At 38.3% G+C, this 17,718-nt stretch overlaps 1 protein-coding gene across 1 annotated transcript; it reads left to right on the top strand.

The window, feature by feature from the left end:
- Nucleotides 1-2,522: 2,522 nt before the first annotated feature.
- LOC140768427 (uncharacterized) lies at nt 2,523-12,618 on the top strand. Its single transcript, XM_073108692.1, has 5 exons — nt 2,523-3,367; nt 3,413-4,373; nt 4,981-5,138; nt 8,445-8,668; nt 11,219-12,618. The coding sequence occupies exons 1-5, from the start codon at nt 2,867-2,869 to the stop codon at nt 11,994-11,996; spliced, it is 2,622 nt and encodes an 873-aa protein (XP_072964793.1). The 5' UTR covers nt 2,523-2,866; the 3' UTR covers nt 11,997-12,618.
- Nucleotides 12,619-17,718: the final 5,100 nt, after the last annotated feature.

Raw genomic sequence — 17,718 nt, 5'->3', positions numbered from 1 at the left:
ATTAAATATTTGACCAAGCTATTAGATCAAGCTCCATTACCTTCCCACAAAACTAACACACTGGGATTAGATTATCTAATAATCTCCTTCACTAGTCACCAGAGCCAAGTACTTAATTAGATTCTTCTGCATGCCTCCATTTTCAAACATTGGCTTGGAAGTTCGAGGCTAGAGCTACTAGGGTTTATAGTTTTTCTTTTTCTTTTTTAAATCTAAGTTCAAGGGAGGAAGGAGATGATACCGAGATAGTTAATTTCTTCTTCACATGTTCCCCTTCTAGTTTGTGATGGGGACCAATGCTTCTCCTTCTTTCTTAAGAGTGTATAGGACTAAAATATTCTCTGGAGTTGTATATAGATTAATGACCTAGATTTGGTTTTGAAGTTAAGGCTTCTAAATTAACTTCATTGTTGAAAGAAAGAAAAAAGAAAGTACAAAATTAATCACTGTGGTTTGCATCTTTAATGAATGTAAATGTGATCCTTTTGTTCATAACTTTATATAATCATTCTCTATATATACTTTTTAAATTTTTTCTTTATCATATAGACCCCTCTGGATTATGGGATTGATGTGGATAATATATAGTTTTTTAATTCACAAGTATATGTAAATATATAAAAAAAATTCATGATGTCTATATGGAAAATTATGATAGTTTAAGTTGAATCTAAGAGTGATTAATCTATTATTAAATACTAAACTATAGGAATCTTTTTAACAGATATTTAATCACATAGATCTAATCTCATGGAATTTAAAACTAAAGAAAACACAAGGGCTTTTATCTATAAACCTGGTTTTCAAATAAAAAGAAAGAAAAAAAATAAGAAAAAAGTGTTATTAACTCTGCCTAAAAATACTCCTTAAATAAAAGAAGGAAATTAGGAACTAGTTTGATATGTCTAATTTGTTTCAACCTTTTAAAAATGTAGAGTTTTTCATTTAATTTATGCAAACTTTTTTCTAGTTAAATTGCATACAAAAAATACCATCAAATATGCACCAAACTCTCATTGCCCATCTTTCTTATGACAAACTTTATTTTTGTGTGTGTGTGTCAGGGCCTTCAGGTGGAGTGGAGTCCACCAACTTTAGGGCAAACAACCATCAACTTTACAACTCAACATTGGAAAATATACATGAGGACTCAGTAGCTAGAGAGTGGAAGCATTGACTCTAAGCTAAACAAACCTCTGAGCTCTAATCTTTATAATCTTATCATGCCCAAGTTTATTCCAAGTATCATCAACCTGCCCACCATTAGCTAATCATGTTTGGAGTGTTCTGGTTTAACCTCAAGTTATTGATAGAGATTTTAATTAGGATAATACTTTGATCGCATGCATTTGATGGCTCTAACTATCTCCTAGCAACTCTTGAAAGTAATCTCTATTGTTTCATTCAGAAGCTTTATGCTTTTGATTTCAGTATCCTTTTAAACTTAAAAAATAAAAAAGAACTCCAACAGCCAACCAAATCAAAGGAAGACAATCCAATAGAGAAGCCAAGATGGCCCATTAATTCACAATAAAGATCTATGGAAGCTTAACCTTATTCCAGAAGACTTTCCCAATCATTTTTCTTGTAAAGTTGTAGATTATATATAGATATATATATATATATAAGTGGAATTAAGGCAGGATTTCTAATTAATTAGAACCCAAGACAGTCAATAAAAATTGTGTCAGAGGGTGACTGATACTCCCATGTGTCTCCACAGATATCAGTCCAATGCAGTGTATTGCCTCATGCATTATTGAATGACATAAAGTGGGCTTAACTCTAATCACAATGCTATTAACCAGAGGTGTTTGTCTAATAGATGTATGTAAGCTCATCATTCCCAATAAAAACTTTATAAAGAGGATCTTACTTCAAGAGTCATAATTCTGACACCAAAGCTTTTATTAGGCTCACCATTACCAATTAGGTACCTAGGAGAATTCTTTTTAGAGAATTTTTATATAAACACCTTACATTTAAATATTTATTATTCAATCCCTATATTTTACAAAATAATTAACAGAATAGAGAATATTCTACTAATTTTTTTTAAAAAAAATCTAAAATACCTCTCGTTTGACTTTAAAATTTAATTCTCTATTTTTTTTATAATGTATTTAAAATTATTCAAAAGTGTTAAGAGTATTTTACATAGATAAATATATTAACTCATCCACGTGACAACCGGCGGTTGAGATGGTTTTGAGCGATGTAAGCGAAATAGAGGGATTGAATGATAAATATTTAATCATACGGTAAGTATGATAAAAGTAAAATGTAGGGTGGTTTTTGATAAATTTCTTTATTTTAATGAACCGAATCAAGAAGAGTAAATGGACCCAATCAAACACCACCTCATAATTACAAGGAAAAAGGATTCCAAGGCCCACGTTTCCCCACATCCTTACACCCCCATTTATTTTACAAATTTTTTTACAGACACTATCACGTGCCCTCTGTCTACCTGAAGCTTCTCCCCCACCACCTTCTCTCTCTCTCTCTCTCTCTCTCTCTCTCTCTCTCTCTCTCTCTCGCTCGCTGTAGTCCGAAGTCCGAAGCTCCCACTTCCCATTAGGCCATTATCACTTCCCGTTTCCCAGTCCGAGCTCCCCCGTTTCCCCTTCCACATTGCCGACTTAACTGCGTCAAAGTGTACGGGGAGGGAAAAGAAAGACGGCGCCGAGTCTTATGGATGGCAACGAGTTAGGCTTCCTGACCGCTCGACGAGAAAGGTAAAAGTTAAGAGTTAGGGTGAGGGTTGGGGTTGGGGTTGGGGTTTGGGTTTGGGGTTTTGCAGTGAGCTCGATGTCGTGGAGATGGAGGACAATGCCGGTGGCAGTGAGGTCGTAGAACGGCAGAGATGGGTTGCCGGAGCTCGAAGCCGGAGGAGACGCCGCCGGTGGCGTTGTGTAGAGAGAGGGGGGAGCTGATCTGCGCCGCAGCAGACCACCGTTACGCCCTCGCCACCGCCCACGCTGCCTATTTCCGAGCTCTAGGGCGCGTCGGCGACGCGCTCCACCGCTTCGTCCAGGAGGAGCTCACGGCGGCGGCGGCGGCGGTGCAGCAGCCGGACTCTCCCGTGCTCACGTTGCCTCCGTCGGAGGGGAAGGGGAAAGGGAAGGGGAAGGGGAAGCAGAAGGCCAAGATCGAGGGATCGGAGAGCAATGCCGATTGCATTGATGAGTCGTCTTCGATTTCTCTCTCCAATTCGGAGGATTCCCATCTGCATTTCCATTCTGAGGTAGATGAGGAGGAAATTCGTGAGGAGAATGGTGGATTTGGAAGAAGTGGCACTGGAGGTGGAAAAGGAGGAGGAGGTGGAGGTGGAAAAGGAGGAGGGGGTGGAGAAGGCGGAGGAGGTAGAGAAGGAGGAGGAGGAGGAGGAGGAGGAGGAGGAGGAGGAGGAGGAGAAGGAGAAGGAGAAGGAGGAGGAGGGGATTCGTGGTATTATCCTCCTTATCCTTCTTATCCTTCCTATCCTTCTTATGCTTCTTATCCTTCTTTTGGCAATGTCGGAATCCCTAATTACTACTACATGCAGAAGAACACAACGATGCCGACCACGGTATACCAAGAACCCTATGGTGGAATCTCCAAACCAGGTTATATGACATATGGTTACGGGTATGATAATCCAATATATGGGTTTCCCATGGATTCGAGGAATAATCATGATCAAGATCAGGCCTTCTATCAGAGTCAGGCAATGGCGAGTCCTCGGAAAGAAGTTAAGGATGATTCCCCGCCTCCTCCGCCTCCACCCCCCGAGGGGTCAAGTTGGGATTTCTTCAATCTTTTTGATTCGTATGAGCAGATGTTTCCAGGGTATGGTCACGGTGGATATGGAGTGCCTTCAGTGACGAGCAGCCCCAATTCAAGTGAAGTGAGGGAGAGAGAAGGAATCCCTGATTTGGAGGAGGAGACAGAGCAGGAGTCTGTGAAGGAAGCAGTGGAAGAGAAGAAAGTAGTCGAAAGTAGTCCAGAAGGGAAGGATGCTGGAATTGGAATTGGGAATTCAGAAGCAGCAGCAGAACACCGAGAAGCTGAAATGGATGAAGTTCTTATATCAGAAGCTGCGAGTCAGAGCACTTTTGAGGCTAGCAAAGCGAGAAGCAGTGCAAAGAATAAGAAGAAATCAGATGTGAAAGTTAAACAAGTGAACTTTGAGGAGGATAAATCATTGGTTACTGATGATAGTGGCCCAAGCAAAGGGACGACCTTGTTTTCTCATGGTACTAGAGATGTTGAGGAAGTTGTGAAGGAAATTAAGGAACAATTTAACTCAGCAGCCAGTTGCGGTGAAGAGGTTTCAGGAATGCTTGAGGTGGGCAGGATGCGTTATCGTTCGAGGAACAAGATTTTAAGATGTGAGTATTCTCTCTATTTTTTCTTTAGTTGTTAGATTTGTTCAAGGTTTTTTCTTTATTACTTCTATGAATATTGAACATGGACAGAATTCTCTTTTGATTAGTCTTTAGGCTATGGAATTCCAGCTCTATCATAAATCTGCACGCTATGAGTTTCTCATAGCTTTGAAAGTCTGTAATTTTAGAATATTTACACGATATGAAAGTCAAAGGATTATACACACCATATCAAAGTCAAAGATAAGTAGTGGAGTGCTCTGTTCATGTCTTGTCATTTCCTTCTCTTCCTGCATTCATTATTAAGTTTTTCTTATAAAATCCTTGTTGGTTGTGAAAAGCTTGTTGATTCTTTTGGGGCCTTCATCTTTGGAATTTTCTCTAGCCAACCCCACATTGTTGGGGAAAAACTTAGATGGCAATGATGGTGATCTTATGAAGTCAATATGTCACTTCAACGCTTAACCAATGGCCCATCACTTCTCATCTGTGCATCTTAAGGCAAACAAGTTAATTTTGTGAAATACATCTCTAATAGATAGCTAATTTTCCCATCCAATGCTTCTTTGTTCAAGTTGTTGAATTTAATAAGGCACATGCATTGCTGCAGTGATTTTCTCAAGGATTTTTGACAAAATATCTCTGCCTGCATCAACAACATCTCAGCTTTCAGATTTGGAGAAGATCAATGATATTGAGTTTAGCAACCTTTCATCTGTACTGGACAGGTTGTGTGTATGGGAGAAAAAACTCTACAAGGAAGTTAAGGTACATCCCAAGTATATAATCCTTCTACTGATATTGTGTAGTATACGGAGTAGCTAGTTAAACATTGAGCGTGTAAGCATCTCATCAAATGTTGCTTTCTTTTTTCTTTGCTTCGTTTTCTTTTTCACCATGCCTCTTGGTTATGTCATGTTGTGAGGTATGATTATGTCCTTGAACTATTGCTCATTTTGAGCCATACATGATACAATAAATCTGTCTCATTAGTTTCTGTCAACAACCCTTGCTAGGATAAGTTTAAAAACTATGCAGTTATGGCTGTTGTTATTAGAACAGTAATTGCATGATGTGTTGATTTAATTTTACATTAAACTTCATTATTTAAGTTGCTTCTTATGTGCTTATTACGTTAGAGGATATGGCTCAACAGCTTGCTGGAAGTTTGGTGAGCTTTAAGGCCTGGATTGCTTAAATAGTCTTTGTTGGATGTGAGGCGTGTGTGTTACCAGCATATGCTTGAGTATGTCAAAAATTTATGATACCTTCTGTAGACCACCATATGCAAAATAATTATTCACATAATATATGTTTTCTTAAAGGAGGTGTATATATTAGATATTTTGAGGCAGATAAGTGCAACATCAAACCATATACGTAGAACACCTATTTGTGTATGGAGTGGAAAAATGTGCAAAAGCAGTGTAGGCAGGTTGCTCGAAGGGGCTGTTATCTAGGTAGGACTAGGGCTGTCAAAACAAAAGAGCTGCTCAGGCTCGGCTATGGCTCGTATTGAGCTGACCCAAGCCTAAACAAGAAATAGGGCTCAAGTTTTGAGCCGATACTAAGCTGAAGCTAGCTTGCTTAAATTCGGCTCGATAAACTCAAAACTATACATATGATATCTTAGTCTGCTGCTCTCCTCTTCATTCGACACATGACCCATATGACAAAATCCTCTTAAATCCTCTTAAATGCTCTTCTTTTAATATAAATACACCTCCATTTAGGAGTGTAAATGAGTCAAGCCTGAGTGAGTCAGCTTTTTCTCAAGCTCAAATCGAAATGAATTTCTAGCACTATATTTTTGTTCAGATGACAGTCATAGATCTCCAAGCAATTGCCCTATAAATTTAGAGAAAGATCGAATAGGCAATCAATGTCAGAAAAGCAAAAATGAAAAGGAAAAATTCCATTTTTCACACATTTCATCAAACATCTCATATGCAGAACATGTTAAAGAATTTACTCCAATCGCCGGCAGCCACAGAGGCTCCGCAAGGTCGCTGCCCCGCGATCTCTAGTGGCGTGGCGTGAGGAGGTCAAAAGCATTGAACTTCTCGTTGTCTTCCTTCTCAGTGCATATTGAAATTAATTTGGAGCAATAGAAGCCGGCTCATTCAGACTCAGCTCGTGTACACCCCTAGGCAGTTCTACGTGGGAGATGAATTCCATCTTTTCTTAGGTTTATTTGATTGCACCAGAAATGGTTCGCTAAAAATTGATCTTGCTGTGAGCTGCTTGTAAGCAGAGCCTGTTATCCATGAATTCTAACTAACTGTACAGTTGTCCCTTGAGAGATGTAAATTGGTTTGCAATTCTGCGAATGTTCCCACTTAGATTTGATTATTGGAACTGTCATCATGCTCCAATTTTAGAAACTCTGCATAATAGCTTGGATGAGTAAACCTCCCTCTGCTTATACAATTCAAGGGGAGTTAATTTTTGTTATACGCCTTTTATTCATGTTTACAACCATGGGTGTGTCAGTAGGTAATGAACTTTCCTTTAACTTACCTACCTTAGGTAAGAAAAGGAATTAATGAAAATCAAGGATTCCAGTTTCGGTCGATCCCGAGTGGGATTGGCCGAAACGGATCGGGATCGGCTGGTTTCGGCCTGCAGCAGGCAGCTGTCAGCTGCTGTGACAGCTACTGTTGACAGCAGCTAGCTGTAGCAGCTGTCAGAGAGAGAGAGAGAGAGAGAGAGATTAAAAAAAACGAGGGTGAGAGGGAGAGAGAAAAAGGAAGAGAGAGTGGGGGAGAGGGAAAGATAAAAAAAGAGGGTGAGAAAGAGAGAGAGAGAGATAGGGAAAAAAAGTATGGGAAAGAATGGATATTTTAGACTAACAGTTAGAGGGATAGGAAAGAAGAGAGGGAGGAAGAGAGATTTTTATTTTTTAGGCTTTATATGAGTAATTATTATTTCTTATTTTCTTATAATTTTTTCTAAATTTTTAGAAATTTCTCAACATTTTTAATAATATTTAGAATTTTTTAATTAAAATAGTCCGATCCGATACAGGCGGCCGATACGTATCATTTTTCTAGACGACCGATCCCGATTCCGATACCGATTTTTGGAACCTTGATGAAAATATATCATATTAATCATCAATATGGTCATGGTTTCAAATTCATTTTGCAACTTGAGCATAATATGACATATAATAGAACAATTGAATTTTCACATCCTGGTGGGAGTCAAGTCGAAACCAATAAAGGAGATTACTTTGCTGAAAGGTTGTATATCAGACATCTGAAAATTGGATGATTGAATATTAGATGGGAATGAATTATCATGCATCTAATGTTTCATCAACTGCCTGAAATAAGCCTTGTTGTACTAGGAAGATCAGAACTTAACTCCACATCCTAAGATGCAAATTATGTTGGCATCAGGTGCAGGGAAGTTCCAGACATTAGAAAAATATGGTTTCCTTTTGTTCCTCTTTTCTTCTGTACTGCAATATTTATGACACATCCTAGGTGTTTGCTTTGTTTTTGAGTGTTTAGTTCTTAGACTAGTTGTAGTGTGATACTGTCAAAGGCTTTGCTAATGATCATGGTTTAGTTCTATAAGGTAAAAAATGTGGTGCTCATTAGGTTTTGCCATCCCTCTCTATTTCTAGTTTTAGTTTGATTTCCTCACATTAATCTTTTCAATTCGTTTATTGGATTTTGAAATTGATCTTTATGTTTGATGATTTAATTGCATTTTGGCTCTTGATCTGCTTTCAAGGAATGAACTTATTCTTCAGTGTAGGATTTCACTCATTTCCCTTTTCATTAACTGTTATGGGTTATCCTGTGAATATGCCTATATTGATACTATGATACTATTATCTTCTCAGTCAATTGATTATTTAGATGTTATTCATTGGATGTTGAAGTACTTTCTCCGGATGGTCATCTTGAATAATCCAAGTTCACAATAAATAGCTTTCTTCATCCTAGCAAAAAAAAAAAAAAAAAAAAAGCTTGACTGTGTGGGAATGAAGTTGAAAAATATCCAAGTCCTTATCTAATAATTTTCAAATTTCACACTAAATTTCTTTTGTGATTGTGCTAGGAAGAAGAAAAACTGAGGCTCATCTATGATAGGGAGTGGAAGCATCTGAAAGCTTTGGATGATAATGGAGCAGAGGCTTCCAAAATTGATGCTACTCGGGCTTCAATGAGGAATTTGCTCACAAGAATAAGCATTGCTATCCGATCTGTAAATGCTATTTCTAGCAGGATTCACAAAATAAGGGATGATGAGTTGCAGCCACAGCTCATGAAATTAATCCAAGGGTATGGAAAATCAACCTCTTTATCTTAACTGCATCTAGCATCTGAGATTTTGGATCAATCTTCACTTTTATATGCACTAACAAGTACCTTGGAACATCTTGATTAGCTCATAGATCATCGTTCTCAAAAGTTAACTTCTAATTTCTCTTTATTAGTTGATGGATATTAAAACTATTGCATTAGTTACTAGGCTAATCTTTTAATTAAATTCTTAAGTTAAAGATTTCACTCTGATGGTTTCCTAAGAAATTTACCTCAGCTGTACCTTTACTAATGGTTGCTCTAAGTTTGTAGTCAGAATTGTCTTCTTTTCCAAGGTAATGAGGAAAAAAATGCTTGAACTTGTACACCATTAGCATAGAAGATTCCAGTTACTAAGATAAGAATGACGAGTATTTAGTTAACAGTTACTGGAATTCAAACTGTTGTTACACTTGAGGCTGCATTTGGAAAGAGAATTGTTAGAATATAAAAATATAAAAATTACTGTTCTCTAACAGTTTAAGCTTTTATAGTAGTTGGTGAGTTAAAAAGGTTAACGTAGTTCCAAACAACTCACTTTTAAAGGAATAGGCTATGGTCAAACTTGTTATGTTAGGAAGAAAACAAAAAATTTCTTTTACCCCCTATATCCTAGGATAAATAGTTCTACCAAAAATGCAGAAACTTTTGTCCCTTACTTATCCTTGAGATTTTACCAGTAAAGGAATCGGATGAGGATAAATTATTTGCTGCTATTCCACTTCCAAACACTGCCTGAGAGTAAGCTTCACTTAATCTCTAAGGTTGGAAGGCATATATTCCGCTGTGGCGCTTACTGAACCTGTAAATAATAGGAATGAATTTATTAATGAAGCTATAAACAAGAGTAACTGATTAGCTGAAGTAGACCTCGTCAAAGAGATACAACTAATCGTACATCTTTGCAGAAGTTTATCCACTTGATATCGATGGGGTTGCCTACACTTGCTTTTTTGCCTAAAAAATGCCATATATCTTATGTGGCACATCTTGAGATGCAAACATACTAGACAAGCCTACAAGGCCGATAATACAAGGTGCTTGCCTTTGACCCCTAATGACTGGAGGCACTAGCATAGAGCCTCAATATACGCAGGCTAGGAAACTTTGATGAGAGAGTCCATCCAGTTTCTGGATTTGCAATGGAGAGTGAGTTACTAGCATAGACCCTCAGTATTCTATGAATGTTAGATGATGACAGTAATGATCTTTTAGTACAATGATGATGTTGAAAACTTGAAATGAGTGCATAATCTTTTAATTTTTGTGCTGTTTAAGTGAGACATGAAGCAAATTTGATGCTTAAGTTTCAGCTTTTGTTTAGGGTGGGTTTTGCAGAATCACAGTTTTTGTATTTATGATGGTTTTTCTCTGAGCTTCCAGGATTTGGTCCAAAAAAGTTCAGTAGTACAAATATGATAATAATAAATTAAAGTAATAAGAGTATGCTGACAAATTTGGATTTTCTTTTTAATTTGAGTAAATGAAGTTAAGTAGGACCTTCATTCATGTGATATTGGTAGTTTATGGCTAAAAATTACTGCACTTTAAAAGAATGCATTTTGGGAGATATATACCTAATATTCATATATAAAGTGCAAATACAGCATTTTAGAATCATTTCTGATTGAAGTAAATAATTTTTTTTTCATTAAGGCGTACTGATAGAGGATGCTCAGAAAAGAAATAAATGTCAGCCTACACTTTAGATATTCACCTTAAAATTCAAGAGTTTCAAAATAAAATAAATTACTAAATGAAGAGATGGAGAAGTTAAAATACAAACAGAACTCACTCTTGGATGAAATTACAAAACAGAAACGGATTTCACTCTAAAGGAATAGGGAAAAGGGTTTATGATTGGAAGACTGGAGATGATGAAACCTGTATTTATCTAATGGATATCAAAGCAACTGATCAGTTGGTCATTTTATTACGAGAGACTACTAGAGGCATTTCTTAGCTGATTATTAGCAAATTATATTGCAAAAATATAGGTCCTGTTGCTTGTTTTAGAGTCATATCTACGAAGTATGCAGATCATCAATTTAGATAGGGAGAATTTTGATTTTTACTATCTTATTTGGATTCATCACTTTGAGTTCTATGCTTCAAATAGGAATCTTTTCATTAGTTCTCATAGTCTTGATCATTTTCTGTTAAAGGTATTGCTTCCCCTCTGCCACTGGAGTGGCTTAACTCTTAAGTGCTCTATTTTGGGGCATGTTCCACTTCAGTTACTTTGGGTGATGGTTCTCTTAATCTCATACTTCTACAAAATGAGAAGGGTAATAATATCCCCATTTTATCTCATCAGTTCTGAAGCATCTGGTGGTTTTATAATAACTTCATCTCTAGCCCTACTTATGTGAGGCGAAGAATATGTTTGCAACTTGTTTGGATTTTCAGGAGCCTAAAGGGATGCCTTTCTGTATTTGTATCTTTGCTTCATGGAATTGCATGACATAATACATGGAGAAGATATTTTACTGCATGGCCACATATTGATTTAGCATCATTTCTACGCAGACAAATAAAAATGTGGAAGTTTGTTCTTGACTGCCACCACAAGCAATTCCAGGCTGTTGTTGAAAGCAAAGCGCATGACCTGGTGCCTAAGACAGGAATGCAAAGCGCTGCTTCTAAGGTCACGAGGGAATTGGAAATGGAGCTTCTGAACTGGTGTTCCTGTTTCAGTAATTGGATCGGAACCCAAAGGGATTATGTTGAAGCCTTAAATGGATGGTTAGTTAAATGGCTTATTCAGGAAAAGGAAGAAACCACTGATGGGACTGCACCTTTCTCCCCAGGCAGAATGGGAGCCCCTCCTGTGTTTGTAACTGCTAATGATTGGTTCCATGCCATCGAGAGGGTATCAGAAATTGGTGTAATTGATGCAATGCAAGCTTTTGCTATAAATGTGCATGGGTTATGGGAGAGGCAAGATGAGGAGCAGAAGCAGAAACTGAAGGCTGACTATATGTCCAAAGATTTTGCAAGAAGGCTCCAGTCTTTGCAGAAAAGAAATGGGATGGATAGACCATTTGATTTAGATAAGACTGTTGTGTCCATTACAAGCAATAATGATCCATTTCATGACCGCTTGAGGGCCTTAGATGCCTTGAAGAAAAGATTGGCTGAAGAGAGGGCCAAACATGAGGAAACCGTTAAACATGTCCAGGAGGCAAGTGCGGGCAATTTGAGAGTCGGTCTGATGCCGATTTTTGAAGCACTGGGTAGTTTCTCCTTCGAGACACTAAAAGGTTATGAAGGAGTCAGAATTGTAAAGGGGAGCAGAGTAACTTAATCTCCAGGTCACCGCTATTGTCTCATGTTGAAAATTTTGCCACTTATCTGCTTCTCTGTTGCAGTTTGTTATGCTCTGGGGCAATGAATAATACTCCTTCACATTGCCCACCTATGAGCAACAATGCAACAACTTCAAGAAGATCAAGTAGCTGGTCAGAACACATTTACGATGAAATTTTTGGGAGAAGCTTTGGAATTTGAAGACTGTTCCATAAGCTAGAGGATTGCTCAAGTGTTTAGTTCAGTAACTTATTTTAATGCATCATGGTTCTTGTTAGATGATTAATTGATAACTAATTAATCTGTAGGTAGACTAGAGAGGCCAAGGTCCCTTCTGGCAGTTGCTTGTGCTTTAGAAAGATCTCTCAGAAACTAACTAATGGCAAGAGAATCAGTGAATTTCTCAGAAGGGAGCTCTAGAGATATTTCTTAATTTACATTTGTTTATACTATTCATCTCTGTTAGTCAATTAGTTGGTTAATGGTTTTCAAGTTCCAATCCTGCACATACTGTAGGAAGGGAGTTTTGTGAATGCCTTCAGGCAGCTAATGTAAAATATATTATTCTATCTCTATGTATAATTAATTCTTGTTGTATTAATAATTCATTGCTATGTGGAAGGTAATGATGGTGTACTTATCTACTCCTGATGTGTGTTATATACTAAGCCTCTTCTCTTGTTGCAAATTAGACTCGTCAAATTTATATGCGATTGCACTGTGGCTATACTAGCAGACGAGTTTAAACAGGCTTTTCTCTTTGAAAATATTATAGAATTTTTCCTTGGACAGACTCTTGACCAAGTGAAACTTTTGATATTGATGATGTTGATGAGCTGGGATTGACACTAATAGTGTGATATTTTCTTTGCCACTCATTGTAATAGGACTGAAGAGCAGTGACCCATCAGAAAGAGGAGCTCTAGGTCAGCCAGCTAATGGGCAACCTCATCTGATACTCGAGACAGAGGAAAAGAAGAAGGCATCCGACAAAAAGGCTGTAAATAAATGGACATCCGAGGTGATAACAGAGAGATTACGGCCGGTGACTTAGCTCTTTAGTCTATAGTGGCGGCTGATCAGCTAATTATTCATTAGGTCAAAAGCAAACAATTTTACAACTATAGTCTGCGCTCCTTTGGGGGCAGTTATATTGGATGAGTACAGATGATGACCGAACTAGAGCTAGAATAGGGCAGAAGGGGAATGTTGTGGAGCGGTTGCCTTTGGACAAGCTCCCATTCGTTCCTAACTTGGTGTTAAGGGAGGGAAGCTAAAATGAGTAATGTTCTCGCCAACGCCTTGTTGAGGGCAGCTAAAATGAGTAATGTTCTTGCCAACGCCTTGCAAGGAGTGGAGAATCCCAACGTCCCTAGGTTGCAAGCCTAGGGATGTTGGGTAGACGCTTCATGGATGGGAAACATCACAAGAGGGCTTGATATCATACTCCACAAGCATTCAGATTTGTTTTGTGTAGTTAATAGAATACATCTAGAAAACTGCCCCAACGCCTTAACTAGGGATATACTCGCACTGCTAGAAGCCTTGAAGATGGATAGTGAAAGGGTTTTTAGAGCAGGAGGATTGCTGGATATTCAGTGATTCTCTTAATGTGGCTAGATTTGTGAATAGGTTTGGATCGTAAACGGGTCAACTTGTCTAACATGTTTAATAATTAGGTCATGTACCACTAACCCATTTTGATCCATCGATCCGTTTAAGTATGTGGGGTCAAGTCAATCCGCTAACTTAATATATAAAACTAATATGAAACCCTAAGCCTAACCTCACTCACTCACTCACCCACTCTCTTTCTCTGAGCAATTGCCTCATCTCACTCTCACTCCCATTCTTTGTCTCTTCCTCACACAGCCACCTTCCACTCCCGCACTTCCTCACACAGCCTCCCTCATTAGATCTCCTCTCTGCCCCTCTCCTTTCCTCTGACGATGAACCCTTTCTCACCATCGAGACTAGCATCCCTTTCACCAAACACAAAGTCGAGAGGTGGAATGAAAACCTAAGAGCGAAATCTTTAATTTTCTCTATTTTTCTATAATTTTGGCAAGACTAATCCAAAAAAATCCAATGGGAATGGTGAAGATTTGGCTAAAAATAGGTTCTTGGAGGCGACGAAAAGAGGGTGTCGATTGGATGAAAAGATCGGAAGGGGATGGAGAGGAATAGCGAAGTAAGAAAAGGAAGCATCGTAGTTATGAATGACGAGTTGTTAAGGAGGCAAAGAAGCGATGGGTTGAGGGACTCCCCATGTTTGGATTGGTAGATCTACTTTAAATTCCCTCCTTTCTTGGCCGAGAGGATGATGCTTTGGGATCGAGGAGGGGAAAGATATCAAGATTAGGAGAGGGAGAGGTCGAGCCGAAGCAAGAGGAGGAGAGAGGAGTTGAACACAACATCTTCTTTTTTGCCTTTGTCCCACAACAACCATTATCGCTATGACTAACAACATCAGTAGCAATAGCAGTAACAATAGTTGCAACGGAAGAGCTACCTCGCGAAGCTTGCCAAGTCTCTAATGGTGTCAGTTCCTAGGAAAGCTCGACTGGGAATACTAGATTCTCTTTGATGAAGTGAAAATTATATCTTTTTTCCTTTCTTTGGGTGTGGATTAATTTGAATTGGTTTTCTCTTTTTTCTTATATTGTGTTTAATGTTTACAGCAGCCATGAATGGTTGGTTCAAGTAGTGGAGTTCTTGGAGGAGGTGGAAGTTAAGGCTGTCAAGCTTGACGAGCGGCTCGAGCTCGCCTCGGCTGAAGCTTGAGTTCAGCTCAGCTTGGTCAGAGCTGAGTCAAGCTGGAACTGCTAAAACTGGCTCGAAATTTATATCAAACCGAGCTTGAGTTGGAGCCAGCTCACTCAAGCTCAACTCGATAGGCTCGGTATAAAAGGGTTCTTACACAACCCTATTCTCAAATATCCAAATCCCACATCTGTCCCTAGCCCACCTCCTCCTCCTTCGCCAAGCTCAAGGGAGATTCCGATGACGAAGGCAGCATCGATCGAGCCATGGCAGTGGCGACGAGGATGTGAGAGCTCCTTGATCCGCTCGCTAAGATGGATCCGCTCCAAAACCGACTCGCTGCTGATGTGACAACGACGATAGATGAGGAAGAGATGAGGGTGACTAGATCGACGCTCCGAAGGGCGGTGATGTTGTGGTGCCAGCCGCCTCCTCCTTCTCAAGCTGCTGATCGCCTTATCCTCCTTCGCCAAGCTCAAGGGAGATTTCGATGATGAAGGTAGCACCGCCGATCAAGCCACAACAGCGGTGACAAGGATATGAGAGTGGGCTCAATTTGGCTCAGTCCAGCTGAGCCGGCTTGGTTTGAATGAGGTTTGATAATTGGCTCATTTTAGGCTCGAGTTCGGCTCGGGCTCAGTCTAGCCCGACTCGGGCTTGGCTCAAGTTGTGATGAGTCGAGCCTAAGCCGGAGCGCTCAGCTCATTTACACCCCTAGTGGAAGTAGTAGTGGAGATGCTGCTTTACTAATTACTCTGATCGTTACTAATATCCTTGTAATTTATGTTTTGTTTTACAGGTAGATGGAATATCCGCCCTTGCTACGAAGCAAGCATGCAAATTTGCTAAAATTTTAATGTTAGATGTTGGTGATTGATTTGTGAATTTGAAAGATTGTAATAGTCCTAGAATTGTTATATTTAAAAATAAAACTAAAAACTAAAAGTTAATAGTTAAATTTATTTACTTAATACTGATTGTTGGTAGTTGAATCGTTGTATATATGGATTTGTGTTGAATAGACTTTATAGTTGAATGTTTAACATTGTGACTTTTGTATTGCATAAGTTTTGAGTTGAAAAGAGATTATTTTATTTGTATAGATAAACCACTAAATATTGATTATTATTTTTTGCCGAATATTATTGTATTATTCATGTCATGTTATCTTATCGTATTAAACTTGTTATAATGTTGGGTTAATATGTCGCGTCAGCACGATCCGTTTATTAGATGGTGTTAGACAAGCCACGTTATATAGTTCGTTTAATAAACATATTGTGTTCCTGTCTACCGAATACAATTCATTTAATAATAGAGTCATTTTTGTGTTAGGCAAAATTAATACGATATATTTAATAATTGAGTCCTAATCACTAGAACACTATTGAGTATATAGCTTATAGGTTCTTCAAATAATATAAAAAATATATAAGATATCATCATAATTAGTCGTAGCGGTAATACGCATACAATATCAAAAGTTTCATAGGAGTTATATATATATATATATATATATATATATACTTGAGGTGGTGTGTTCTAAATTGCTAATAATTGGACGGCTTGTAGCCTCCTAACTAATCAAATCTTCTGGCTGTTGGAAGGTTGTGTACTCTTCGTTACTTCAACAACCAACGTTTTTTAATGCAAGATGGAAACATTTCATAATGGTTTCTACTATATCCTTTTCTGCTCCGATTTCAAGAAGAACATATCAAGCTTCCATAACGATTGGAAATCTAACAACTACATTAATTAGCATTAAAACAAGGAAAGGAGAGACCATCGTTTCATTTTTAAGTATTGGTTTTCGAATGTGGTTGTTAAATTTAATTAGCATTTGATTATAGCCTTTAATTTTGCCTAATTGTTTATTTGATTAAAACATCCAAAGGAATAAACAACACAAATGGTAACTCAAAACTTACTATAGATAATTAACCAAGTCAATGAGGGAAAAGAATGATCAAGTAATCCAATTGAAATTAATTTGTTCTTATTCACCCCATATGCCAAAAGAAAGATTCACAATACAACACCAATAACAATTTGGACCTCAACAAATCCTGCAACTTAAGCTGCATAGGATCTTCTACTATATGAAAATAATCTAAAAAGAAAACGTTACTTGTAACATATTGATCAACTTAGTGTATATATATATATATATATATTAGCTTTTCCAAATATAATACGAGTAATAATTATTTACATGATTTCTTCTTCGAAGAATCTTGATGAGTTCTCTGAACAATAAACAATTTCTTCAACACCCTCAGCAACACCACCAATCTCGGACTCTTGGGGCGGCGAGCATGCATGCTCTTCGACGCCGGCAAATAGCTCGTCGGAGTAGTTTTACTTTGACCTGCAACAATTCCTTTCCTGCGATCAAGATATGCACAAAAGAGCTCTTCATTGAAGTCCTCCCATAGCATGTCCATCCTCTCCTCATCGTCGAGATAACGCTGGCCGTCGCAGTCGCTGATGGCCGGCGAAGCCGATGAGAAGCTTCTCCGGAAGTGGTTGGTTGTGTCCTGAGAAGGTAGGAGCCACAAGGAGGGGTATATGGGTTCTTGGGCAGGGATAGGAAAGCTGAACTCTTCCATCAACTCTCTCCTTCTCTCTCTCTATTGTTCTTGTTATTAGTCTTCTTCTCTTCTCTCTCTCTTATAATTGTGTAATGATGATGAGATGTTGTTAATATATATATATATATATATATATATCAAGGTGGTTGGAGAATCTTGCTCGACGCCGGATTAAGAGGAGATGATTAGGAGTTGAAGAGGATTGGCTTGGAAGTCTGGAAGATTTGGGCGTGTTTGGTTGGGTGATATGGGTGTCGACTCAAAATTCCACCAAAACCAAGATGAAAGTGGATTGGATCGCTCCAAAGGTGGTTAAGATTAGGCAGTACGTGGACCAGTTCGGACGATGTGATATAGCTTTCT

Source organism: Typha angustifolia, chromosome 10 (genome assembly GCF_048772165.1).
Source record: "Typha angustifolia cultivar Huaian chromosome 10, ASM4877216v1, whole genome shotgun sequence".
NCBI classification, from domain to species: Eukaryota; Viridiplantae; Streptophyta; class Magnoliopsida; order Poales; family Typhaceae; genus Typha; species Typha angustifolia.
The sequence above is the reverse complement of the archived record's forward strand: the minus strand, read 5'-3'. Positions and strand labels throughout refer to the sequence as shown.